At 57.8% G+C, this 26,866-nt stretch overlaps 2 protein-coding genes across 2 annotated transcripts in view; one reads left to right on the top strand and one right to left on the bottom strand.

Annotated features, from left to right (window-relative positions):
- Positions 1-6,262: 6,262 nt before the first annotated feature.
- ENHO (energy homeostasis associated) lies at positions 6,263-14,085 on the top strand. The gene is made up of 2 exons (XM_077346572.1): positions 6,263-6,587; positions 11,662-14,085. The coding sequence occupies exon 2, from the start codon at positions 12,113-12,115 to the stop codon at positions 12,296-12,298; it is 186 nt and encodes a 61-aa protein (XP_077202687.1). The 5' UTR covers positions 6,263-6,587; positions 11,662-12,112; the 3' UTR covers positions 12,299-14,085.
- Positions 14,086-14,903: 818 nt separating this feature from the next.
- The window catches only part of DNAI1 (dynein axonemal intermediate chain 1), a 119,981-nt gene continuing 108,018 nt past the window's right edge, over positions 14,904-26,866 (bottom strand). Inside the window, exon 20 of the mRNA XM_077346571.1 lies at positions 14,904-15,166. Within this exon, the coding sequence (XP_077202686.1) occupies positions 15,062-15,166 (105 nt within the window). The 3' untranslated portion in view covers positions 14,904-15,061. The remainder of the gene's footprint in view (positions 15,167-26,866) is intronic.

The following is a 26,866-nucleotide window of genomic DNA, read 5'->3' as shown; positions in this document are numbered from 1 at the left end:
GGAGCTCCTCACCTCCTTAGGCAGCCCCTTCCACTGCCGAACTAGACTCCTAGAATCCTAGAGTGGGAAGGGGCCATGCAGGCCATCTAGTCCCACCCCCTGCTCAGTGCAGGATCAGCCTCAAGCATCCAGGAGAAGGATCTGTCCAGCCGCTGCTTGAAGACGGCCAGTGAGGGGGAGCTCCTCACCTCCTTAGGCAGCCCCTTCCACTGCCGAACTAGACTCCTAGAATCCTAGAGTGGGAAGGGGCCATGCAGGCCATCCAGTCCCACCCCCTGCTCAGTGCAGGGTCAGCCTCAAACCTTCAGGAGAAGGATCTGTCCAGTTAAAGCCCCAGGGATTGAACCTGGGACCTTCTGTGTGCCAAGCAGGGGCTGTACCACTGAGCTCCCAGGCTCTCCCCTGAGTGCGATCTAGCAGGCCTTGGGATGCCACTCATACTGCTTTGTCTGACACCAAAAGATTGTGAGGATCATCTTTTTTAAAAATGAAATCTCCCGTAAGGATCTCCAAAACAGATGAGCGGCCAGCAGATTAGCTCTGGCAGAGTCCCTCGGCCTCGGAATGGCTGGGTGTCTGCTGCCTGGGCTGCCTGTCCCGCTGAGATTTCCTTTGCAGATTTCCCCGCCAGTTCCAAAGGAGCCGGGCCAGCCGATTATAACGTTCCAGGAGAGGCCGTATCCGCTGCGCTGACAGGTCTTAGGAGGACTGCGAAAGGATTATCTCTCCCCGCGTGGGTCTATCGACTTCGGCTGCACATCTGTGCACTTCTGAAGAGCTGGAAGGGGAGGCATCGCCTGCATCTGCCGAGGGGCCCTCTTGGCTCCTGCCCTGCTGGGAAAGAAGGACTCCCCGGGAGATCCTGGCCACGCCGGAGACAACGGGCCAGTTGGCAAAAGCGGAGCTGCTTGGGGCACCTGCATTCTCTCTTTATTTATCTGTCATTGGAGGGGTTGTTTCCATGCCAAGATGGGCAGCCCCTCTCTCCCCCCTTCCCCACCCCGGTTGTCTCTCTCTCTTTGGTGCCTTTCCAGCTTAGAATGATGGAATCATCAAGTTGGAAGGGCTCTCCAGGGTCATCTAGTCCAATCCCCTGCAGAATGCAGGACATCCACCACTCCCCGCCCAGGTCTTTGCTCAGGTCTTGCCGACTGAGGGCCCTCGTGGCTTCCTTGGCGGAGCCAGCCCATCTCCCGGAGGGTCTCCCTCTTCTCCGGCGGCCTCCAGCATTTCCGAGCGTTTTTGTCTTTCCCAGCGACTCTTGTCTATTCATAATGGGACCAAAGGACAACAGCCGCAGTGTGGTCCTTGTAGCTTCACTGAAAAGGGCCAGGCAGGAGAGAGTCAAAGGCTTCAGCAGCTGCCAGCCTGAGCAGACGAGACTAACGTGGATGGACCAACAGCCTGATTCACGAGAAGGAAGTTTCATAGAATCCTAGAGTTGGAAGGGACCTCCTGGGTCATCTAATCCAATCCCCTGCTCAACACAGGACACTCACAACCCTATCATTCACCCACTGTCACCTGCCACCCCCTTGAGCCTTCACAGAATCAGCTTCTCCGTCAGAGGGCTCTCCAGCCTCTGCTTAAAAATCTCCAGAGATGGAGAACCCACCACCTCCCGAGGAAGCCTGTTCCACTGAGAAACCGCTCTGAATGTCAGGAACATCTTCCGGAAGTTTAGACGGAATTTCTTCTGCATTAATTTAATCCCCTTGGTTCCGGTCCATCCCTCTGGGGCAAGAGAGAACAACTCTGCTCCATCCTCCATATGGCAGCTTTTTAAATACTTGAAGGTGGTTATCAGATCCCCTCCCAGTCATCTCCTCTCAAGGCTAAACAGACCAAGCTCCCCCAACCTTTCCTCCTACGTCTTGGTCTCCAAACCCCTCCCCATCTTGGTTACCCTCCTCGGGACACGCTTCAGTTTCTCTACGTGCCCCAGGACTCAAGTTCTCCAAGGTTTCTGGCCAAGAGAGTCTTCCAGCCTGGCTCCTGGGAACCTTATGCTACAAAGGATGCTCTCTGAGCAATGTGCCCACCCCATGGCCTCGCCTCCCCAGTGTGGTGCCGACTGTCCCTGGCCCTTCTCCTGAGTCGCTCGCCCATTTGCCAGCTCTGTCCTGGCACCCTGCAAGGATTCCCGAGCGGAGGGAAGTCTCCCGGTGAATGGACATCTCTGAGTTGCTGTGATGGTTAAAAGGAACCTTCTGTGCAGTTGCTGGGCCCTGGGAGGGAGGCCCATCTCAGATACGAAAGTACACCCGGTGCCCCGAGCCAGAGCCGGCTCTGCCAGGGAGGCTGCAGGACGCAAGGCCACGCTGGCCCTCGGGTGTAAAAGGCTTACGGCTGTCAGCTGCCCCATTTCTGTTGCCACGAGAGATGGTTCTGGATCCCTCACCCCTGCCGTTCTGACCTGGAAAGCACCCAGCGTGCCCGCAGTGCTCTCTTGTGCCAACCAGGCCAGGCCTGTGTTTGTGCCACTGCTGTTGCTTCACCCCCTGAGTCCCTCGTTAAACAGGCCCCTTTCCCCCAGCGTGATTTAGGGGTCAATAAACCTGTTTGTAGGCACTCTGTGATTATTGTATTAGGCAGAGTGTCTGGAAGGCAGCCCATAAGCCGTGCAAGAAAGCTGGACGGCTGGAGACCGGGCAAGCCACGCGGCCAAACTTAACAATAAAAAGCAGAGAATGGGAATCACACCCACGAAGAAAAGGAAAAGGAGAGCAAATATGCAAAGAAAGGAAAGAAGGAGCATTTGATCTTGAGCTGCATTTTGCTAGCTGGCGGCCCCCTTCCCTTCTCCTGAACCCTCCCGCCCTCCTGGGCGACTGAACATCCCAGAGGGGAGGCAGAAGAAAGGAGACGAGCCTTCGCGGAAGCTTTGATCTGTCTTAAGAGGTTTTGATCATAAATTGAGGAGATTAGTCTGATCAAATAACCAATGGCCTCATCCTGATTATCTAACTTTCTTCCATGGAGTCAGCCTATTATGACAGACACACTCCTCTGAACGCAAGTGGAGTTGCTGTCCACTGAGTCAGGCCCTCCAATTCAGCATCTTCTACTCAGACTGGCAGCTGCTCTCCAGAGTTGTTTGGGGCTTGAATTGGTGACCATCTGCATGCCAAGCAGAGGCTCCCCCCTGAGCCACGGTCATATATCTGTTTAACTACTTTAGGTATTGATAATAAAGGATAATAAAGTAGATTTTTTGATCTCTTTTTTAATAAACATCATTTTTTTAAAATGCCCCTTTTACCAGGATGCGTCAAACGGGCTCTTGAATTTGCTTGCAAAGGTCCTAAAGGGGGCAGTGGTTAAGAGCAGTGGCATCTAATCTGGACAGCCAGGTTTGATTCCCCGTTCCTCCTCCACATGCAGCCAGCTGGGGGACCTTGGGCCAGCCACAGTCCTGCTAGAGCAGTTCTTATACAGACGTTCTGTCAGAGCTCTACCCACCTCACAGGGGTGCTCTTGTGGGGGAGAGGAAGGGAAAGCAATTGTCAGCTACTTTGAGACTCCTTTGGGTGGTGAAAAGCGGGATCTAAAAACCAGCTCCTCGTCTTCTTCTAAACGGACACCCCGCGAGGGATGTGAAGTCCTCTCTGTACTAATGGCCAGTGGGGGGGGGGAGTGCATTGCTCCCCACCCAAAGGCCCCAGTTGGGGCTGCTAGAGACAGGGGAGAGCAGGAGGGCCTGCCCTGAAGGGCCTCAGCATCCACTCAGGGCTGTTTCTCACAAGAGCTTATCCGGATGGCTCTTCCAGGTAGAACGGAGCATACCAGCCACACGCTGGTTGTCACGGATGATGTGCAGCAGATGCAGAGGGAAGAGGTGGCCAGTGGCCCTGGCATGCAGCGCATTTGCCAGCACGCTGGTGGGAAGCCGCAGCCCTTGGCCGTGCTGCAATTCCCCAAAAGAATTGTCCACACGAGGGGTGCTTTGCCCTGCAGACTCGACAGGTTTGAAGCCAAGCATCTCCAGGAAGCAGATAAAAGACTTGCTTTTCGTTGCTGGGGAGAAAGTGGCGTGCAGGCAGAATTTTAATTATTGTCTCTTTGCTGGGGAAGGGAAGATCCGTTCACCTGGGCAAAGCCTCTCCTCTTGCGGTGGACAAGGGATGCTCAAGGTCATCCTGCCCCCCCCCCAACAAACTGCCCAGTCCCCAGTGGGGCCTCCAGGTGGGCACAGGGCCGATGCCATGGCACCAACTGCCCTTTAGCCAGGAACACAATCCGGGTGAGAGCGCTGCGGCCTGATCCTTGCTGTGTTTACTCAGGAGGAGGTTCGGCTGATTTCAGAGGGGCTGTATGCTTTTAGGCAGGTTTTGGCCTCTGACAGGGATCTCTGGGGCAGGGCTCTGACGCAAGGCTAGGAAGAGAACCAAAGTCTGGTGGGGCCACGACGTGCTGGAGACACTGGACTGAAAGATTAATCGGAGGTTTGACATGAAACGGTCACATCTGGATTTCAAAATGCAGGACAATCTACAGCCCAAGGGTGAGTTTTAAGGGAGGGGCCTTGGTGTGTCCTGTGGGATCTATAGTACGGATGAAAATATAGTGGTAAAATATAGTAGCAAAATAGATTGGCTATAATAATTGACGCAGGGTGATGAGAATATGCTTGTTTGCCTAATGTTTTGTGTAAAGTAGACTCCTAGAATCATAGAGTTGGACGGGACCTCCTGGGTCATCTAGTCCAGTGGTCCCCAACCTTTTTATCACTGGGGACCGGTCAACACTTGACAATTTTACTGAGGCCCGGGCAGGGGGGGGTAGTCTTTTGCCAAGGGACGTCGCCGCCGCCTGAGCCCCTGCTCCACTTGCTTTCCCGCCGGCGCCCCTGACTTCCCACCCCCCATTCGGGGGCTCTGCCAGCAGCAGCTGTGCAGTGCCATGTGATGGGGGAGCCCCAGCCATGGCGGCCGCTGGAGAGCACCAAAGGTGAGCCGGCAGCAGAGTGGCAGGGCAGCCCCCAAGGCAGCAGCTGGAGAGGAGGACGAGGAGGAGCTGCAGCCTGATCCATGGACCGCTACCGGTCCCCGGACTGGGGGTTGGGGACCACTAATCTAGTCGAACCCCTGTACCATACAGGACACTCACAATCCTTTTCTGTAGCCCTTTTATATCATTATATTATATTCCGGCTTCTTTCTTCAAAATAAAAACATCAGTTGAAAAAAAGAACCTCAGCAGTTCTCTTAGGGCTGTTCTCAGAGAGCAGTTCTCTTAGAGCTCTCTCAGCCCCACCTCCCTTGCAGGGTGTCTGTTGTGGGGGAGAGGACGGGAAGGTGCTTGTAGGCCCCTTGGAGACTTCTTTGGGTAGTGACAAGTGGGGCCTAAAAAGCCATTTCTACTTCTTGGCTCTGGGATCCAGAGGCTTCGTCACCCTTCTCCCACTTCCCCTTTGAGAGCTGCTGATTCCTGTGGCCATCACCACATCCTCTGGCAGTGAAGCCCATGTTTCCATCATGTTTCTCGGTGCAGACTGGTGTTTCCTTACGGGTTGTCCCAGGCTCATGGCCAAGCCCTTCAGACCTGCAGGGGGGTCAGGGCAGGTGGTCATCTGTGGGGTGCCCTGTGTGGGTTCTCTGTGGCCAAGCGCAGTGAGATGGGACCTCCATCTGTCTTGGGGGCCAGGCAGCCCTGCCTTGGGCCTTGGCTCGGGTGCAGTGGCCCCGATCCGAGGCTGCGCGCCACAAAGGGCCCATCAGCGGCCGGGAGGGAAGATGCTGGTTTAAAGGGGGCGAACAGAGCAGGGAGGGAGTCCCTGCAGGGGTCTTCCCGGCCCTTGCAGCGCCACCACACGAGAGACGCCCCCGTGCTGCAGACGCCAGCCCCCAGGTGGGGGAGGAAAGGGATGCTCCGGGGGGGTGGGGGGGTCAGGCTTTGTGGCCTGGGACTCCCCCCCCCCTCCCTCGCGCCAAACCTGGGGCTGGCAGCCCCGCCTCCCAGCCCCCCAGGAGCCTCCTTTGCTGCGCTGGCGGGCCGGGAGGGCAGGGGCGTCGCTTCCCGCCGCTCTGCACATGCTCCGGCGCCCCTTAGCCTTCCACCGCCTCCCCTGCGCTGTGCTGCGGCGCCGCCCCCTTCCCGGGCGCATTCACACGTGCGCCGCCGCCTGCAGGGGGAGACTCGCGTCGGGCGCTCACGTGCGGGCGGGGGGGGGCGGGGGCGGGGCCTGTTCCGAGCCCGCCCCCGGGTGCCGTCGGCCAATGGGCGCAAGGGGCGGGGCGCGGCGGCCGGCGGAGGGGGCGAGGGCGGGAGCGGCGTCGGCAGAGCGCGGAGAGCGGCGGCACGGGGGCCTCGGGGCGTGTGCAGAGCGCCGCCCGCCCGCCCGCCTTCCCGGGCTGCTGGAGAAGGGTGGCCTGCACAACAGCCCTGCCGAGCGGGCCTCTCGGGCGGGGGTCGCGGGGAGCGGCTTGGCCTGGGCGGCCGGCCGGAGACCCCCCCCCTGCCGGGGCAGCCGGGCTTGGCTCCGCTCGGGCGGAGTTTGTGCGCCGTGCTGGCCTACCTCTCCGGGCTGTTGTGACGGCTGGAGGAGGAACGGGCCGGGAAAGTCTTCTGCTGCATCCGTCTCTTTCGTAAGTCGGCGGGGGCGCCGGGGGTGGGATCGGGGCCCCTGGGGTCGCAAGGGACCGCTGCTGGCCGGGGGGGGGGGTCGGGCGAGTCCTGCGGGGCTTGCAGGGGGTCTCCGGCCGATGGGAAGGACCTTCCCCTGGAGAGCCGCTGCCAGTCCGAGTAGGCGACACTTGGAGAGACGCGGGGACCGGTTCTGTCCAGGGCAACGGCGTCTGTTCACGCCTTCATGCTGGGTGCTGGCCTTCACAACAGCTCTGCCAAGCAGGCCACCGCATGCCCGGCAGAAAGCTAGCTTGGAGTCGGGCGAAGAGCAGCAGCCTCTGAGCTGGAGAGCCGGCTGAGCTCCCTATGCAGCCGGCTGGGGGATCGTGGGCCAGTCACAGTTCTGCCAGGGCTCTCTCGGTTCCACTGAGGTCGCAGGGTGTCTGTTGTGGGGAGAGGAAGGGAAAGGAAAACCAGCTCTTCTCTTGGACAGATGAGATCGCCAAAGTGGCCGTCCCCCAAACATTTGGGCTCGCTGTCTTCCCTCCGTATATTAAAAGAAAGTGTTGGGATGGAGGGTATCTTGCGGAGTTTAGAAGAGGGGGGGGGCTTTGCCTTGGGGTCCCCGGAGTGAGGGAGCCTTGAGTGCAGGCTGGGCGGGGGCAGCATGCCAACCCGGCCCAGAGGTCTGCTGCTGCCTTCCGGAGCCTCTTGGCAGGTGGGTTTTGGGATGCCAGCAAAGCTCAGCCAGGGCCTGGCGCCCCAGACCACCCCCGTCCCCCCGTAATGCAATCCAGACAGCCCCCCCCCCTCCTGCCTGCTTGCCGTGGAAAGTTTGCTGAGCCTGGGGTGGAAGTTTCTTTCCAACGAGGGCGGAGGAATGTGGCTTTTTCGCGTGCCAAACAGCTGCTCCAGCGCAAAATCCAGTGGGCTCCTTCAACTCCCAATCGGGGACTTGCAAAAGAACATGAAGTGTGTTTGGGGGGGAGAGGGGGGGCAGCACTGAGAGGGGTCGTCTCCTTTGTCTGCTGCAGGCCTCTTGGCGTGAAGCTGCCTTGTCCTGAATCAGACCCAAGGGCAGTATTGCCTGCTCAGACTGGCAGCTGCTCTCAAGTCTTTCCCCTCAATCCCACCTGGTCTTTTCGCCTGGAGGTGCTACAGGGGATTGAACGGGGACCTTCTGCAGGCCAAGCAGAGGCTCTTGGGGAAGATTGACCTGCAGGGGCCAGCACAGACGGGGCTGTGGCTCACTGGCAGAACCTGTGCTTGGCAGGCAGAAGGTCCCTGGTTCAATCCCCGGCTTCTCTGGTAAGAAAGGACCGGACATTCAGCTGCTGCCAGCCTGAGCAGACAACGCTGACCTTGAGGGACTGAGGGCTGATCGGGTAGAAGGCCGCCAGGTGTGTTCCTGTGGCCCAGGGTCTGCAGCTCTGCCTAGCTGGCCGCTCCTTCTGGTGCCAAGATCTCCTGGAGCAGCTTTCTGTTATCCTTGGGAAAGGACCATCTTGCCCAGTTGCCTCCCTCCTGCCACCGGCTCCGAGGAGGAGGAGGAATTAAGCATCTCCCGGGATGAGAGAAGCCGCAGCCGGCCCCCCTCCTCCCCCAAGCCCTGGCGGGGCCCTCTCGGGTGCCTCCTCGTGCTTTGGATCCTCCAAGATGCCCAGGGAGATGGGGTGGGTTGTGGGTTCTGGGTCCAGCGGCCTTCCCTTAATTGCCTCCCTCGTTTGACTTCCCCGGGGTGCCACTTTGAAACTCTGAGCAAAGGAGCCTTCCAGGGTGGGAACGCCGTTCATTGGTTGCTCCACACGAGTTACTATGGCACTTCTCATTTAATTTGTGTTCGGAGAGGTCATCTCTTCTGCTTTTGGGCTTCGTCTAGATGGCCTTAGGGGATATTCCCGTCTGAGCATTCTGGGAATCCGCCCTGGGCCGGTGCCCGGTTTCCGTGGCCTGCATTCCCTAATTGCTGGAGGATGCCCAGGAGGGAGGGGGCGGGGATGTGCCCTGGCAGGACTGGCGGAGAACAAAGGGCGGATTGTAGGGCTGCGTCCCCCGTGAATAGCCCCCCTGGCAGAGCTGCAGGGATGTTTCCCGGGAGATGGCTCGGGGGCTGCCGGCTATCCCGGTCTTGCGCTGTGCCCAGAAGTGCCAGCTGGGCTCGCTTGGCACGTCCCCAGAGTCAGAGTTCTGTGCCTGAGTGCCTCTTTCCGGCCCGGGGGGGCTGCTGCACCCAGGAGACCCAAGTGTCACGTTAAGGACACATGATGTGAGGCTCACGGGCAACTCACAGCGCAGTGGCAAAAGTGCTGGGCTGGGCTAAGAGATCGGGAGAGGAGCCCTGTTGGGTCAGACCAGTGGTCACTCCAGTCCAACACTCGGTGCCTCACAGGGGCCAAAGCCCAGGGTCCTCAAGAGGTCCCCTAGCAGGGCCAGAACTCCAGAAGCCCCCCGCTGCTGGCCCCCAGGCCCCAAGAAGACAGAGCACCCCAGCCCCAGTGTGCCCTCCCCACTTTGTGGCTTCTAGCCACTGATGGGCCTCTTTTCTGTATGTTTCTTTGCTCAACTGCGGTGAGTTCCCCAGGTTCCTAGTTCTTTGGGTGAAGTGAGCTTCCTTTGATATAATCCTTGTCTTGTCCGGAAGGGAGAAAAGTCCTCCTTGCTTCAGGCACCATTTACCAAACCTCTCTCATGTCCCCCCCCCCCCCCCGCAGCCGCTGCTTCCCCAAGCTAAAGAGCCCCCACCTCTTCCACCTGTCTTCATGGGGAGGGGTGCCGTCCCCTTCTGCATTTCGGTTCCCCTCCTCTGCACCTTTTCCAGAGCTACAATATCTGGGTATAGCTGCAAAACACCATGGCTTTATGCTCTCTGTTCCCAAGTGGGGCTGTTACGGTCACACCCCTCGCCAGGTCAGGGGCGCTTCTGAGGGCCAACTCCAGGATCTCCTCCCCTGCCCTTGGTTGGTTCTGTGACCGTCTGCTCCTTGGCCCAGTCACCAAGAGGATCTAGAGACTCCAGCCTCTGACCGGGTGGGGATAACCAACTTGCAGAGTTCTGCTTCCTCGGGGGCCCACTATTCCCACCCCCACATCTCTGTAAGCGAACCCATTTCTCTTTGCGTCTCCCTTTCCCCCTCCCCTCCCCGTCCTTCTGAGACGGTTCGTAGCCAGGGGTCCCGGCATCTCAGGGATTGTCCTCATCCCGCCAAGAGTCTGCCGTGGCCACAAGGGCTGTGCTTTCCGTTTTGCCTCCCAGCCTCTGCTTCCCCAGAGCCTTCCTCCTGCGGCCCGTGCCCCTTGCTGGCCAGTCCGTATTGGCTGTCACCCGCTCAGTGGCCAGCCCCACCCGGCTTCCCTCTAGGAAGACCCAGCTGCCCCTTCCCCTCTCGGAGAAGAGCCGTCCTGAATCAGAGACATTTCCCCTCCCGTCATCTTTGTTAGCCGGACGGATAAGTCACTGATATGCACACGCTATATTTTAGGTTAAAGGAGGAAAAGGTTTATTTATAGGAGGACAATTATGATAGTGCAGAGAGAGGGGGGGGGGGGATAGTGGCTAGCTCAAGGAGAAAGAATGGAGAAGAAAGGGAAGAAAGAGGAAATTGCCCTGAGAGTAGCAATTTGGGGACAGACAAAAGGAACAGTTAAAAGACAGAAAGGTCCTGAACTCTCTGACCTGTCTAACAGCCTTCTTGCTGCCCCCTTCAGGGTCTTCTTCTTCCTCTTAACTTTGTACACCAGACATTGTCTATTCCAACAATCTTTCCCCCAAGATTGAGTTTCAAAACTGCTCGGCCAGCATTTTAGATTTTTAAGCGCCCGCAGCCGGGTTCCTTCTCGGGACATCTCTTTGGCACTGTTCCCAAAAGCATCCCCGTGCCCGACAAACGTTAGCCTGGGATTTGGGAGACCCGGGTGCAGGTGGAAGCTCACTGGATGACCATGCGCCAGTCACACGCCTTGAGCCTAGGCTCCCTCGCAGGGGTGTAGTGAAGGTAAAATGGCGGAGCTGGAAGCAGGGGAAGCAGTTTTGTGTTCTCATTGGAGAGAAAGGCAAGATAAAGTAAATAACTCAATGTAACACGGTGGCTTTTTTTTTTTTGAGATTTTAAAGAATCCCCAGCTGTTTGGGCAGAGTAAAGAATGCAGCCTGTCCCTCTATGGTGGCCTGGGGGGTTGGGTAAGGGGGGGTGGGTGAGAAAAGGCACAGCCCCCCCCTTTTGTGCTGTCGCCCAAAGAATTGAAGGGGCCACACCAGAGAAGTCACAGGCACCAGAAGTCATTTGCTGCCCTGGCCAGGTGAGGAAAGGCTGAGAATTTTGCAGAATCAGGCAGGCAGGATGGCAGGTGTGAAAAAGGTCCATTTTTTCCTTTGCCCAAAATTGTTTGCAAGGGCATGTCAGGGATGCCCCGACTTCTCGCCTTGTTCCCCGTGAGGAGCCTGTGTTGGGTGAGAAGAGCTGGAGGGCTGCCGGGGGGAGGGGGAGGGCTTCTCTCACGCCTTCCTTTCTGCTGGCAGAGTTCAAATACGAAAAGAAGGAACAAAATAATAGATTAATCAAGAAGAGAAACAGCAGTGTACAGAAGAGAGGAGAGAGAGAGTGTCCTAACTGTCTAACTGTTGTGCAGGGAAAGCAGGCAGGAAGTGTGCTCAGAGGAGCAGGAAGTCTTCAATTGAGCCAATCCAGGCACAGGAGGAGATTATTAGAAAAATACCAGGATGTTCCTCCTGGGAAGATGCTGCTAAGTGCACGTGTCCCCCAGTATTCTTCGTGTGCTGTGTAATCCGGCATGTGACAGCTCCTGCCTAGAGCAAGGCTTCCCACTCTCAATCTCCGCCCCCCCCCCTCACCTGCTGGCCTGCCCTCCCACCATCCACGCTCCGTGGCCTGCTTCACCCTGCTGCGGCCACCAGGGGTGCTACTGCTGCACCCCCTACATACACTTCCTCAATGCCCCTGGGCGTTCGGGGGCCAGGGAGGCGTGCAGGTGGGGGTCAGCAGCACTGGGTCCCCCCAGAAGCCCCGGGTCCTGCGAGGAAAGAGGCAGCCTGGCCGTGAGCGTCCTGATGCCGTTCTTCTGTTCTCCTTGTTGCAGGTGAGAGGCAGGAGGGGCCACGGAGAAGCACAGCGCAGCTGCCTGGCCGGCCTTCCCGCTGAGGAGCATCGCAGAGTCCGGCACGCCTCCTGGGTCTCCTGGCCGTCTTCCGAGGGAGCCTCCCATGGGACTTGGCCGCCCCTGTGCGGGGCCCGGGAAGGAATGGGCACGGCAGGGAAGGAGGCTGAGAGCTGCTGCCAGTGAAGACCTGGAGCCACCCCAGGGGGGCCGGGCGGGCAGAGGACGCTTGGTGGGGCATCCCCCGCTTGGCATGCCGGGCTTCTCTCCCGCCTCCTGGGCTGACCACGGGGCCACTGGAACCAGCCTGGGCTGACTTTCTCCAGACTCCGCCGGGGGCCCTGAAGCCTGGTGGGGAGATGGGCTGCGAGGCGTCCCACCCCTCCTAGCTGCGCCCCGGCTGTCGGCCACCTCCCCCACCCGGGGTCGCACCATGGGGGCTGGGCTGTCCACTGGCGCAGTGGTTGCGATCTCCTTCAACTGCCTCATCGCCTGCCTCATCCTGCTGCTCTTCTTGATCCTCTGCAAGGCCTGCCGGACCCCCTCCTGCCCCGACCAGAGCCCCTCCTCGGAGGCGGACGAGCGGGGGAACGAAGAGAAGTACCTCCTGCAGCCCTGAGCCTGCCTGGGGGACCTGCAGCCGGGCAACTCGGGTTGCACAGGAGGGCGGGCATCTCCGAGCCATGGAGGAAGACGGGAGCCGAGTGGAACGCGGACAGATTTCCCCCCCGAGGTTTAGGGGGCGGCGGAACAGGCTGGGCTGGCCTGTGGGGCTGCCTGGCTGTGCCTGGAAGAGGCCCTGTGGCTAGTAGGTGGCTCTGCTCGGGCTCCCCCTCTCCTGTCGTCCACGTTTCCTGCAACCCCAAGATGGTCCGGGACCCTCTCCAGGGACTTTCCTGCTCTCCGCGTGGCAGGATGACGGAGGGCCCCTACCTTTGTCCCTCCGAGGACCGATGACTGCTGGGGGCAATCCAGCTGCCTTCTGGTAGAGCGCCCCCCCACTGACCCCCGGGCACAGAAGCCGCAGCACAAGGGCTAGGCTAGAGAGCAGCCTCTCCCCTTTCCCTGGAGGGTGCCCCGCAACACGCATGGACCATGCCAACCAGAAATGGCCATGGGCTGGCAGGACTGGGGCCAGGGGCCTGATCAGCCCTTGCCTTGAGCTGGACAGAGGTGGGTGTGAACTTCCCAGCCCCTGGAGGGCTGGTGGGGCTTTGGGGATCTGCCCCGGGGGCGCTTGACTGTTGCACCCCCACCTTTGGGGGCATTTGCAAGGGAAGCAGCACAAGAGGGAACTGGTGGGAAGCTCTGCCGGGCGGAGGGACCTCAAGGCTCCTGGTGAGAGGCCGGCCTTTCTGGGAAGCCCCCCACCCCGTCCCATGCCAGAGGAGTGGTGGTAAAGGGTGCTGTCTGTAAAGGGCGCAGAAAGGGTGTCTAAGAGGTGGCGGGAGGGTCTAAATCTGGGGGTGCTGGGAGCTGTCTTGCTGGGGGATTCAGGGAGCAGCCCTGTGCCCAGGGGGTACGGCAGCCTCAGCAGCGAGGCACGAAAGAGCTGCTGTTCTGGGAGGCTTGAGGGATTGTGGGTGAGAAGCTGGCAAGCCCCTGCCCAGGGCCCATCCCTGCAAGCCCCCACTTTTGGAGGGGGGGGGGCGGGAAGCCGTTGCTTAACTTGCAAGAAGCTCACGCAAACTTGGGGGAGGTTCCTCCGCCCTGGAGATCTTTCCCGAGTCTGTTCTGCTGCAGCCTCAGGGGATCTGCCCTGCTTCTCCTGCCTGGGGCAGACTCCAGTGGAAACCCCCCCCCCCCCCCCCGGTGACATTCTCTCAGAGGGGGCCTTGGGGGCACAGCCTGTAAAGGGGATGATGGGTCACAAGCGGTGGAGCTGCCCCTGAGCCTCTTCCCCAACGGCGTTTCACATCAGCCTTCTCCTTTCCTAGGTCAGCGTCTGTTCTTTGCAAAGCTGGGATGGACACCGCTGGCAAACAACTCTGAGGGTTTTTAGGGCACTGAGGGAGAAAGGCACCCATCCCACTGCAAGCCAAGGATGTGCCCCCCTCCCACTTCTCCCAAAAGGGGTCTCCGCTCCCTCCCAACAATATTGCTGAACTGGCTGGCCTTTGTGCAGCAAGGGAGGGGCAGGGGTGTTGGGCCAAAGTTGGGAGGGACGGGGAAGGGCCAGCGTCTCACAGCCAAGCTATTGCTTTGGGGGAGGGGTCTGTCCTCTCCTGGCCCGCTTTCCAGCACTGGGGGGGGGGTCCCTTGAGGCTCTTCCTCCCCACTTCCTTGTGTTGCTAAGAGGCAGAAACCCAGTTCCCGCCTGTGCTCCTGACACCCGCTGGGCCCCCCACGTCCCTCCGCATCTGCCACAGCCCCGGAATAATAAAGCTAATAGAGTTTGTAGCAGAATCGGCCGGGCTCCAGCCTCATTTCTTGACCCTGGTGGGAACAAGTCCGGGTTTCCTAGGTGGGGGGGGGAGTGGCGTTGCGTCCCCTTGGACATTGCTGTGGGTGGGGGAAGGGGGAATGTTTGGCTGGCTGGGAGGTGGATAGGGGGGGCAGGGCACCCATCCCAGTACTTTGCCCCGGGGGACTGAGCAGTACTGGGCAGATGTGCACAAGGGATGGCCATCAGCTGATGGTGGAACACACCAGGGAGGGTCCACAGCAGAGCCTCCTGACCAGCATGTCGCTTGAACTGGGCAGCGCTGGAAATTGTTTTCCGTTGTAGGGGGGGAGCTCTGGGCGCAGACTCCCCACGGGCCTCCCTCTCTGCCTAGCATCAGTTGAACCTGCCTTCCCATCCAGGGGCCTCCCACTGGTCTGCAGGGCCCCCTTGCCCATGGAAGCCATCAGTGCTGCCCACAGCAGCTTTGCCATGAACCATCTGCCTGCTCTTCCCTGAGGATGCCGGGCAGGGTGTCCGCTCGGAGCACGGGGGACACAGCGCGTAGGAGCAGGCAAGGCGTGTGGGCGGGGGCGTGGTGACCGTGGCCCCCGAAAGCCCCGTGCCCTGGCTGCTGCCTCCCCTGACGATCGGCAGACACCAGCCTTACCCGCTTGTTTCCTCGCCCTCTGTCAACCGGGCCGCCAGACTTCTGAGGATGCGGCTGGAAGCCCCCATCTGCTCTGCTCCAGGCCTTGTGCCTCAAGTGGGATTCGACGATCTTCCAGGCGATCAGCTGGGAAACGGCTTCCTCCCCCCTTTGCAGTGAAGGCGAGAGAGCTGCTAGCAACTCCACTTTTATTTTTCCGGGGCGAAACAATCCAACACGTTTTTGGAGGGCCGTGGACTCCCACAGCCTGGGCCACGGCTGACCACGCGAGGGGCCTGCCCCAACAAGGGGCCACCGTTAGCAGAATCCTCATCGTAGGGCTGCGGGGCTCACTTGCCGGATTTGGCGGCCGGCTCTCGCACCAGGTTCAGCAACTTGTCCAGCTTGGCGATCTCCACCTCGGGGCCCTTCTGCACCTCCTGGCCTTTCTTCTCCTGGGGAGACAGCAAATCCCGGGGGTTAGAGACAAGGTGGCCTGGGGGGCTGTCCGTGGGGGGGGGGGGGCTTCGCTCTGTGTGGAGCAAGTCTTAGATGCACTAGCAGTTCATAAAAAGGGAAGGTAATATATAAAAAAGGTTAAAAATGCATCAACAATAAAACTTAAAAACCTCTCAACCATAAAAGGCAACTGCTGAGCCGATGGGCTGGGCAGACTGAAATAGTATTTCAACGACAGAGGAGTCTGGGCTTTGCTCTCTCCTGTGCCTCTCTTCTGGCGAATTTTAAAAGTTACCCTCCTTTGCCCAACCTCTTGGTCTTCCTCTCCGTGGGCGTGGCACCCCTTCTGGCAGCTGGCCCTGCCTCCCCCAGTAGCCACTTTGCAATTGTGACCCACCACCCTGTGTCATAATTCCAAAGATGTCCATGGTCTCAAAAGAGTTGGGGGACCCCTGTTCTACAAAGAAATTGTCTGCACACTTATATAGCGATAGACATTGGACTCATAGAACCATGGAGTTGGAAGGGCCCTCCAGGGTCATCTAGTCCAACCCCCTGCAGAATGCAGGAAATTCACAACCACCTGCCCAGCCACAGGGACCCCAATTCCATGCCAGATGATGATGCCAACTCCCTGCAGGCCCTTCAGCAAGCCACACCTGCCTGCCTGCCTCCCTCCCTCCCTCCCTCCCCAGGCAATCTGCCAGGCAAAATCTCAAACTGCTTCTTTGATTCAAGCCAAGTTGCAAACAGACCTATCCAGGCAAACGTCTCTCTATGCAGCCTTTTAGATGAAGAAAGCGTTGCCTTTGAAACCATTTCATTCATCGCCCCCCAAATTGTTTTAAGCGTTCCCTGGGGAAAATGCTCTGGGCGCAGAATTCTCAGTGGCCAGTTGCCAACTCGGCAGGAGGCCCCACAGTATCTGCAAGTTTGCCCCAAGATGACACCAGCAAGAGCACAATTCTGTTGCAGGGGTCAGTGCTCTGTTTTGCTTGCCTGGTGGCACATGTGGCCAGCTGTGGGGGGAGCGTGCCCTCCCTTCCCAGAACCCTCTCTCCCTCCCAGCTGAGTCATGGGACCGACAGTTGTGCCCCGGGTAGTAATTCTCCGCAGCGTCAGTTCTGTGGGAGTTGGCAATGTGACGGTGCCTTTGCAGCTTTTCTGTAGCTTCAGGGCATGAAGCTGGCCCCTACTGAATCAGACCTCTGGTTGATCAAGGCCAGTGTTGCCTGCTCAGGCTGGCAGCCGCTCTCCGATGTCTCTGGCAGAGAAAGGTCTTCCTCGTGACCTGCTGCCTGGAGGCATCAGGGATTGAACCAGCGATCTTCTGCGTGCCAACCACTGAGCCAGGGCCCTTCCCCTAAAGCAGGGGGGAGAGATGGAGGGTTAATCCAGCGGGTGGCTGTTTATTTGGGGGAGGGAACTCATCCCCTGGGAGGGCCCGTTGTGATTGCTCTGATAGGATTAGCACGGGATTATTCCTCTGGCCTCCTCAGATTTCAGGATTAGCAGCCCCCAGCCCCAGTCCCCCCCCCTGCACGGCAAGAGGAGGAGAAAAGATTGGCCCCCAGAGCACATCGAGATGTGGATAAGCTTGCCAACCTCCAGGTGGGGCCTGGAGAGCTCCTGCTCAACAGCGATCAGTTCCCTTGGAGAAAATGGCTGCTTTGGAGCGGGGGGTAGGGGGGGGGCCTCCGTGGCATTATACCCTCCTCAGGCTCATCCTCAACCCCAACCCTAACCACCCAAAACCCCACCCTCAAAATCTCCAGCCCAGAAGTTGGCAACCCTAGGAACCCCGTTGCTCAAGGGGAGCTGTGGCGGCTGTTCTGTGCCTGACGCTGCCTCTGGCACCAGCCATTTGGGAGCTGCACTCACGCCAAGGTGCCACAACGGCTGCGGCTGGGGATCCTGATGCAAGGGACCTGTGAGAAGGCCCAAAAACTCATTGGGGTGGGTTTGGGATTGCCTGGCATGCTGTCCAAAGAAGGCAGCTCTCCTTCTAAATGTCTCCCGTGCACTGTCCCCGCATGCAAGCCAGGCGTCCCCCAGGCCCTGACACGAGGCTTGCGTCCCCTCGCTTTCTTCCTCGCCTGCGGGGCCTCTTGAGCTGCAGAGGGCTGGCCGAGGATTCACAGCCATCTGCCTCGGATTTCGGCTGCCCTTGCCCTGCCTGCTTATCGTGCGATGGATGAACTGGCCAAGAGGCACCCCTCCCCCCCCCACTCCGCATGGTCTTCCACTTAACGGTCTGGGAGGAATGAAGCCAAGGGACCGGAGGGAGACTGCAAATCCCCAGGCAGTGGCTAAGACGAGGCCAAAGGCCTGCCAGGCAAGACGCTGCTCTTCCGGAAGAGAAAAGCAGGGTACAAAAAACCCGACTCTTCTTCTTCATATAGTGACGGCCACCGGAATGAACAGCTTTCAAGGGTAATTAGGTAGATTCGTGGAGAGGAAGTCTGTCAATGGCTCCTAGCTATGGCGACAATGAAGAACCTCCACATTCAGGGGCACTAGCTCTGAGTCCCAGTGTCAGGAGGCAACATCAACGGAAGGCCTCGGCCTCTCTGCCCTGAGGCTGGCCCTGCAGAGGAACTGGCTGGCCCCTGGGTGAGACGGGAGGCTGGACTGGAGGGACCCTCCCTGGCCTGACCCAGCAGGGCTCTTCTGAGGGTCTTCTCAGGGGAAGGCCTCGGCCTCTCTGCCCTGTGGCTGGCCCTGCAGAGGAACTGGCTGGCCCCTGGGTGAGACGGGAGGCTGGACTGGAGGGACCCTCCCTGGCCTGACCCAGCAGGGCTCTTCTGAGGGTCTTCTCAGGGGAAGGCCTCGGCCTCCCTGCCCTGTGGCTGGCCCTGCAGAGGAACTGGCTGGCCCCTGGGTGAGACGGGAGGCTGGACTGGAGGGACCCTCCCTGGCCTGACCCAGCAGGGCTCTTCTGAGGGTCTTCTCAGGGGAAGGCCTCGGCCTCTCTGCCCTGTGGCTGGCCCTGCAGAGGAACTGGGTGGCCCCTGGGGGAGACGGGAGGCTGGACTGGAGGGACCCTCCCTGGCCTGACCCAGCAGGGCTCTTCTGAGGGTCTTCTCAGGGGAAGGCCTCGGCCTCCCTGCCCTGTGGCTGGCCCTGCAGAGGAACTGGCTGGCCCCTGGGTGAGACGGGAGGCTGGACTGGAGGGACCCTCCCTGGCCTGACCCAGCAGGGCTCTTCTGAGGGTCTTCTCAGGGGAAGGCCTCGGCCTCCCTGCCCTGTGGCTGGCCCTGCAGAGGAACTGGGTGGCCCCTGGGGGAGACGGGAGGCTGGACTGGAGGGACCCTCCCTGGCCTGACCCAGCAGGGCTCTTCTGAGGGTCTTCTCAGGGGAAGGCCTCGGCCTCCCTGCCCTGTGGCTGGCCCTGCAGAGGAACTGGCTGGCCCCTGGGTGAGACGGGAGGCTGGACTGGAGGGACCCTCCCTGGCCTGACCCAGCAGGGCTCTTCTGAGGGTCTTCTCAGGGGAAGGCCTCGGCCTCTCTGCCCTGTGGCTGGCCCTGCAGAGGAACTGGGTGGCCCCTGGGGGAGACGGGAGGCTGGACTGGAGGGACCCTCCCTGGCCTGACCCAGCAGGGCTCTTCTGAGGGTCTTCTCAGGGGAAGGCCTCGGCCTCCCTGCCCTGTGGCTGGCCCTGCAGAGGAACTGGCTGGCCCCTGGGTGAGACGGGAGGCTGGACTGGAGGGACCCTCCCTGGCCTGACCCAGCAGGGCTCTTCTGAGGGTCTTCTCAGGGGAAGGCCTCGGCCTCCCTGCCCTGTGGCTGGCCCTGCAGAGGAACTGGCTGGCCCCTGGGTGAGACGGGAGGCTGGACTGGAGGGACCCTCCCTGGTCTGACCCAGCATGGTTCTTCTGAGGGTCTTCTCAGGGGAAGGCCTCGGCCTCTCTGCCCTGTGGCTGGCCCTGCAGAGGAACTGGCTGGCCCTTGGGTGAGACGGGAGGCTGGACTGGATGGACCGTTGATCCAGCGGGGCTCTTCTTAGGTTCTCATACAGACATCAGTGAGTTGTTACTGTATGTATTCAAAAGGAAGACAGCCCTGAATGTAAGACAACTTCTTACACATACAAAATGATTGTTACAGAACATAACAGTAACTTGTATGCATATGTAAGGTGACTGCCTCTTGTGTAGGTAGAAACTCACAACTACCTACCCACCCACAGTGACCCCAATTTCATGCCCAGATGATTCCTCACACACACATCCAAAAATCACCAGAATCCAGCCTGGCCTGGAGGGAATTCACCTCCCATCCCACAGTGGCCATCGGCAATTCCCTGGGTATGCCAGGAAGGGCCACAAGAGACAAGCACTGGAACATCCCTTCCTGCCCACCCACTCACCATCTGCCTAAATTCATCAGCATTTCTGTCCGATGGCTATGGAGCCTCTGCCTAAAAGCTTCCAAGGAAGCAGAACCCACCACCTCACCTCTATGATCTTGGGGAAGAGAAAAGCTGTACGTAGTCACACATAGAGAGCAAATTTTAACACACTTAAAATTATGTTGGGTAGAATCCCATGGTCAGAAAAACATAAGGAGGTGGAAGTCCAAGACGGTTGGGAGTTTCTCAGAAGTGAGATACCGAAGGCACAATCACAGACAATTGCCTTGAGAAGGAACCTAAAGAAACGAGGATGGCCCCATAAACAGCTTTCAAAAGAATTGAGTCATAAAAGATTCAATTAGGAAATGGAAGGAGAGCCTTCTAACCAAGGAGGAATATAAACAAATAACCAAGGCTTGTACGGAGAGTGCTAGAAAAGCTAGAACTCAGCATGAGCTTGGGCTAGCAAGAAATGCTAAAAAGAACAAGAAAGGGTTCTTTAGTTATATTAAGTAAGAAAAAGAATATGGACAGACCATTGCAGGGACCAGAAAGTGACATTGTGACAGGTGATGAAGAGAGGCCTGAATTTCTCACCTCCCACTTCTCAGTCTTCTCTTGTGAGGGGAATTGTGCTCAACATGGCAAAATCATTTCATGAATTGAGAGATGGGAGTTGGGGCCTAGGATCACCATACGGGTAGTCCATAAACACCTGATTTCTTTAAATGAAACCAAATCTACTGGGCCAGATGAACTGCATCCAGGGGTACTAAAAGAACTTGCAGATGTAATTTCTGAGCCTCTGCCCATTATTTTTGACAATTCTGGGAGAACAGGTGAGGTGCCAGAAGATTGGAGGCGGGCAAATGTCGTCCCCATCTTCAAGAAGGGGAAAAAGCAGCTAGAGCGGATGGCTGTGATTTCTAAGACTCAGCATGGCTTTCTCAAGAACAAATCATGTCAGACTCAACATCTCTTTTTTTTTGAGAAAGTTACTCCCTTGCTAGATCAGGGGAGCTGAAGGGGAACAGGCTTCCTCGGGAGGTGGTGGGTTCTCCTCCTCTGGAAATTTTAAGCAGCGGCTGGATAGTCATCTGACAGAAATGCTGATTTTATGAACTTAGGCAGATTGTGAGTGGGTGGCCAGGTAGTTTTGAGTTCCTGCATTGTGCAGGGGGTTGGACTAGATAAGGGGTAGTCAACCTGTGGTCCTGCAGATGTCCATGGACTACAATTACCATGAGCACCTGCCAGCAAACACTGGCAGGGGCTCATGGTAATTGTAGTCCATGGACATCTGCAGGACCACAGGTTGGCTACCCCTGGACTAGATGACCCAGGATGCCCTTCCAACTCTATGATTCTGTCAGGAATGTCTTCTGGATGTAATCTCTTTCTGCATTAAGAAGTATTTCCTTTTATCTGTCTTTAATCTACTCCTCCTCAGCACAACTGAACAAGAATGGTTGCTTTCTCCAGATGCTCAAAATATATCTGAACTCACAACCCTGCAAGGTAGGTCAGGACTCTTACCCAAATATTCTGGCCATTGGGGGGTGGGAGGGGGCTGAGATACAGAAGTCTTGCCTAATCTCTGAATGCATTCCTAATGGCTACACTCAGCCTTCTGCCCAAGCATCGCTATGCATTTCCCAGCTGCCCTCTGGGCTGCTATTTGCGCTGCCGGCAGTAGGGAAAGGGGGGCAGCCGCTTCATTTGTAGGGGTTCATTTCAGTGCAATCACATCTTGGGGAGGTTCAAATGCCACCCCCAAGTTCAGGGGTCCTGCTTTTTAATTAGAACCTGGCTTTGCTTTTCCCCAGTGCTCCCCTCCGCTGAACACAAGCAGAGGAGTCAAGTAAAAAACTTCTCTATAAATAGCAACCTGAGATCCCTGGTGTGGTTCCTAAGAGGAAGAGCAACCACCGAGAAGAGGAAGGATGGGAGGGAGGGAAGGCAGAGAGAAATGGGGGCTTCGTGGTGCATGGCAAAGGTTGCCAACCTCCAGGTGTGGTTTGGGGATCTCCTGAAGTGACAACTGCTCACTCGATTACGGAACCCGGTTCCCCCGGAGAAAAGAGCAGCTTTGGAGAGGGGATCTGAGGTCCCTCTCCATCTCCAAATGCCACCATCTCCAAGGCTCTATCCCTAGGTCTCCAGGAATTTCCCAAAGCAGAGTTGGCATCCCTCCTTGGAACTCCCCAGCTCAGCCTCCCAGTTTGCTCAGCAAGGCAGCAGGCTGGGCAGTCCTCGGGGCTGGGAACCAGGAGAAACTTGCCCTGTCCGGGGTCTGCCCAGAGCTTGTCAGCCGCTGTGTTTGCCTCCTCAGCTCAGCCCACGGGCTTTGCAGGATCCCTGGGCGGGAGAACAGCCCCCCCCCCTCTGCCCGGCGGCTCTGAAGTGCGGAAGGCAAGAACCGGGCTCCGCGGTCCCTCCGAGGGAGACGGGCTGTCAAAACCAATTCCTTTTCATTGCGTTGCACTTCACGAGGCGCTGCTCTGATGCGGCCTAACAAGGCGGCCCATCAGACGCGGCGCTGATTACCGGAGCATGTAATTCCATGCCAAGTCACCGGAGAGGATGCCGGAAAATCAAAACTGTAATTTCCTTATCATCGAGAGACCTCGCTCCATTAAGGGGAGCGCAGCCGGGTCTCCCTCCTCGCCTGGCCGGCTTCTCTGTCCCTCTGGAACGTGCGCCAGAGACGCTGGCTGCCCGCGGGGAGAAGGCCAGGAAGAGAGCGCAGGTGGCAGCTGGGGGGGGGGGCACGGCTCAGATCTGCACGGCTCCATTTCGGCAACTGCAGGGGACGATGACAGATATCGGTGGGTCTCCGTTTCAGTTTGAGATCCTGGGTAGGGAGGGTTACGGAAAGCACAGCAGAGGAGCCCAGTGGCCGTTTGCTTGACTGACTATGTGCTCAGGTGGAAGAATGCATTGCGCATCATGTGCAGAGTGGAGCCCCACCTCCCTTCTGTCTGCTCTTCGGCGGACACGTTAAGGGCTGGGTAGAGCTTCAGGAAACAACACCAAAAGTGGAGTTTACAAAGGGGGGGGGGACTTCTCTGCTTGCGTGAGTTACTCCCATCAGGCGCTCCCCTGGCACAGCCATCCCCCTGGCAGATGGATGCCAGCAGTCACTGGCTCAGGGGATGCCGAGAGGTGGCCGAGGCTGAATCTGGGCCTGTCCTGCCCAGAGCCCACTGGCTGCCTTCCCAATTCACTCCCTTTCTGGGAATGAGCAGATCTGTCTCTCCTAGAAGATCCTCAGCATTTGCACGTGGAACTCAAGGGGCGTTCCTGGCCTCCCGCTCAAAGAACAGCAATTGCAAGAATTCTCCGGAGGAGGAAAGTGGAAACCCCAAACGGATATAAAGGAAGGGGATGCATGTTCTTTCTGATCCTTGTTGGGCTCCCCTCTCGCTGCAGGTTCCTCGGGGCAAGGATTGGCAACTCCTGGCTGGAAAGTTTCTAGAGAGTTGGAGGCACACGCTGTGGGGGGGGGGGGGTGAGGGCAGAGAGAGGGGAGCCTGGGGAGGGGGGGGGGTGGACTGCACAGGGTTGTGATGCCAGAGACCTCACCCGCCACGCTGTGGTTTGGGGATGGAGCGGGGTGGGTGGGACGGGACAGACCCTTGTGTTGGACACTTCCTACAGCCAAGCTGGGAAAGGGCAGAACTATGCTCCAGGCCCCCCTTTGTAACAAGACTCGCCTCCTTCCCCCCGCAGCTGAGCCATGCACCATGGAAAAGTAATCTTTCAGACTAAACCTGCTGAACATGAAAAGCTTAAAGAGGCCAAGAGATGAGATCTTCATCGAAGAAGAAGACTTTTCACCACCCAAAGGAATCTCGAAGTGGCCTACACATGCCTTCCCTTCCTCTCCCCACAACAGAGTAGCAGTATCAGAGCCGTGATGAGCCCAAGGGCATGATCCACAGCATGCAGACCCTCAGAACTCACGACAAGCAGACCACAGTGTAAAGTCTGTCTTCACTGAAGGTCCACGCAGAGGCAAGCATTTTCAGCAGGAATCACACGGAGAAAGATTACCAGCAAAGATGAGGTACGGGGAAGGAGTGGGGTTCCTATCTATTCAGACCCATGCCCCCAATAGGGCATGGGAACTAAGATTCGATCAACAAAGGTGCGAACCCTGGAGAACCCCAGTCTGCTCCGCACTCCTCGATCCACCCCAGCTGCCTTTCGCAGAGAACTTCACGCCAAGGCTACCCAGAGAACATTAAACAGGTTAAACAGGTAGCTAGCCGGGCATTTTTCCATCTTCGCCAGGCTCGGCTACTAGCGCCCTATCTGTCCTCTGAACACCTGGCCACAGTGATCCATGCGACGGTCACCTCTAGACTAGATTTCTGTAACTCGCTCTACACCGGCCTGCCTCTGGGCTTGATCCGGAAACTGCAACTCGTCCAAAATGCGGCTGCTAGAGTCCTCACAGCTACACCATGGAGGGCTCACATCCAGCCAGTTCTGAGGCAGCTGCATTGGTTACCGGTCGCCTTCCGGATCAGGTTCAAGGTTTTGGTTTTGACCTTCAAGGCCATCCGTGGTCTAGGCCCAGCATATAAAAAAGGGGTGACTGCCTTTTGCCCTATATCCCCCGCAGGGCTTTACGCTCTGCGGGGGCTAACCTACTGGTCGTTCCCGGCCCCAAGGAAGCCCGCCTGGCCTCGACTAGGGCCAGGGCCTTTTCGGTCCTGGCCCCAACCTGGTGGAATGAGCTCCCGGAAGAGCTGAGGGCCGTGCGGGAATTACCAGCATTCCGCAGGGCCTGTAAGACGGAGCTCTTCCGCCAGGCTTATAACTGAGGCCGGGCGGAAAGAAGATCAGCCCCCCCCTCACAAACTGGTGGTAGAGAGCGTCACCCCCCACCGTAGATGAGGATGCAGAGAGCAAATGAGTAGGCTACGCCATCGCTGTTACAATTATTGTAAATAATTGGTTTTTATTGTCATTTTATGGTTTTAGGGGACGGGTTTATGTAAGCCGCCTCGAGCCTTCGGGGGGAGGCGGGGTATAAATATAAATATAATAATAATAATAATAATAATAATAATAATAATAATAATAATAATAATTAACGTAACATAGAGCCTCGCAGGAACAACACAGAGGGAACCAGAGGGGAGGGCGGAAGTTGGTGGCACTCAGCTCCAGCCCAGGAGAAAACAGGGAAGACCGGCATGGCAGATGACACCCAAGGTCACCCAGCTGGCTGCATGTGGAGGAATGGGGAATTGAATACAGTTGGCTAGATTAGAAGCCACTGCTCCTAACCACTACACCAGAACGAGAAGACCTGTTTTTTATACCCCGCTTTTCAGTACCCAAAGGAGTGGCTTACAATCTCCAGCCTTTCCTCTCCACACCACAGACCTCCCTGTGAGGTAGTTGGGGCTGAGAGGCCTCGGAGAGAACTGTGACCAGGCCAAAGTTGCCCAGCTGGCCACACGTGGAGGAGGAGGGGGAATCAAACCTGGCTGTCCAGATTAGAGGCCACCACTGTTAACCATGGCACAATGCTGGCTCTTACCCCCCTTCTGTAGACTTGGCTCCCCCACTGCCAGGGAGAACGAGGGCCTTAGGGTGGGAGGGCATCAGGCTGACAAAGGGAAGGAGGGTTCTGTTGGAGGGAGCCGTTCTTCAGGTGGCAAACTGATATCCCCTCTCTCTGGGGCCGTGAAAGAGTCTGGCGTAGCTATATCAAGAGACCCGTGTCCAGGCTGCACAGAGACCGGCCTGCCAGGGGCAAAGGTGGCGGACTGGGCAGCCGAGGTGACTCCGCTTGGCACAGATCCAGGAGCGACTGGCGCAACCTGTTCTCCCGACGTCACCTGAAGCCAAAGGCTGTGCCACCTTTCGGGGCAATGCAGCTCGGATCCTGGCCCTTTTGTCTCCCTGTCTGGCACGGATCTCGAGGAGACAATGAACTTAATGGCCGTGACACAAGAACAGGACCCGTTTCCAGCGCTTTTACTGCCAACGTGTCCTCTCATCCGCTGGCTCCCCATAATGAAGCTCGTAGTTAATAAACTCGCCCATAAAAACTCTGACAGCGACACCCCTCCCCTCTGCCTTTCTTTTGTGCTGGAGCCATTAAACATCTGCTGCAATTTATTGTACAAAATCTGCATTGAGCCTGGCGAGGCCTGCAGAGACGTACGTCCTGCTCTCTTCATCAGCGCCTCCCTGCTCCTACGCCAAGGCCCCCCCAGGGTGGGTTGCCATCTCCAGGTTGGGAAATACCTGGAGGTCTGGGGGAGGGCAGGGTTGGGAAGGGAAGGGACTTCAATGGGGTGTAAGGTCACAGAGCCCACTTTATCAAGTGGCCATTTTCTCCAGGCGGGCTGGAGGTCAGTTGTATTCCCACCTGGAGGTTGGGAACCCCACAGTGGGTGGAGCCTGGAGATCTCCCGGCATTACAACTGAGCACCAGAACTGTATTGTGTGCTTACTTTTATAGCAGGGGTAGTCAACCTGTGGTCCTCCAGATGTCCATGGACTACAATTCCCATGAGCCCCTGACAGCAAATGCTGTCAGGGGCTCATGGGAATTGTAGTCCATGGACATCTGGAGGACCACAGGTTGACCACCCCTGTCCTATAGGATTAAGCCAAGGGGTATATCACACACAAAGTATTTCAAGTTTCTTATAAAGGTAACCATAAGTACAGTTTCCAACTTTAAGAGTGCTGCCCTCTGTCACTTTGATATCAGCCAGGTCTGCAGCAAATCCCAGGCAAAGTTGAAGTCACACCATGAAAGCCTTCCCCCGGCCATCCGCAGTAGCTGAACCGCTGTTCAAGGGAGAGGACTTTATTCCCCCTGGCCAGCTAGCAGCCTCAGGCATCATCCAGGGACCCCCAAAGCACTCTCATCCGCTACATAGGAGTCCCTGGCCTATCACGAGCCAGCTGGGGGCAATTGGGCAGCCAATGGAGCCGACGGGCAGTCAGCTCAGGGTGGACACAAGGAAATACTTCTTGGCCCAGAAAGCGATTAAAATATGGAATGTGCTGGGGAATAGATTCTTGGGGAATAGTCAGGGTACCTGAGGGGCAGCCTCCCCTCTCAGAGGCCCCAAATCTACAGGGGCTCCAGTGCAAAGCAATGCGGGGAGACCAAGCCGGGAGCGTTGACCACTGGGCTCCATCCAGCAATCGACAGGCCTATTAGCGGCCAAACCAGCCTCCGTTCAGCTGGGCTGTTTTGTTTCAAACCTACAACTAGATTAGGTGGTGAAAGGGAGAGATGTAATTGGATTTTCTGGGGCTCCTATTTCGGAAACAAATGGCACCAGCTTCATTTGGGTAACG

Source organism: Paroedura picta, chromosome 7 (genome assembly GCF_049243985.1).
Source record: "Paroedura picta isolate Pp20150507F chromosome 7, Ppicta_v3.0, whole genome shotgun sequence".
Taxonomy (NCBI): domain Eukaryota; kingdom Metazoa; phylum Chordata; class Lepidosauria; order Squamata; family Gekkonidae; genus Paroedura; species Paroedura picta.
Note: the sequence above shows the minus strand (reverse complement) of the source record. Positions and strands in the feature narration are given on the sequence as shown.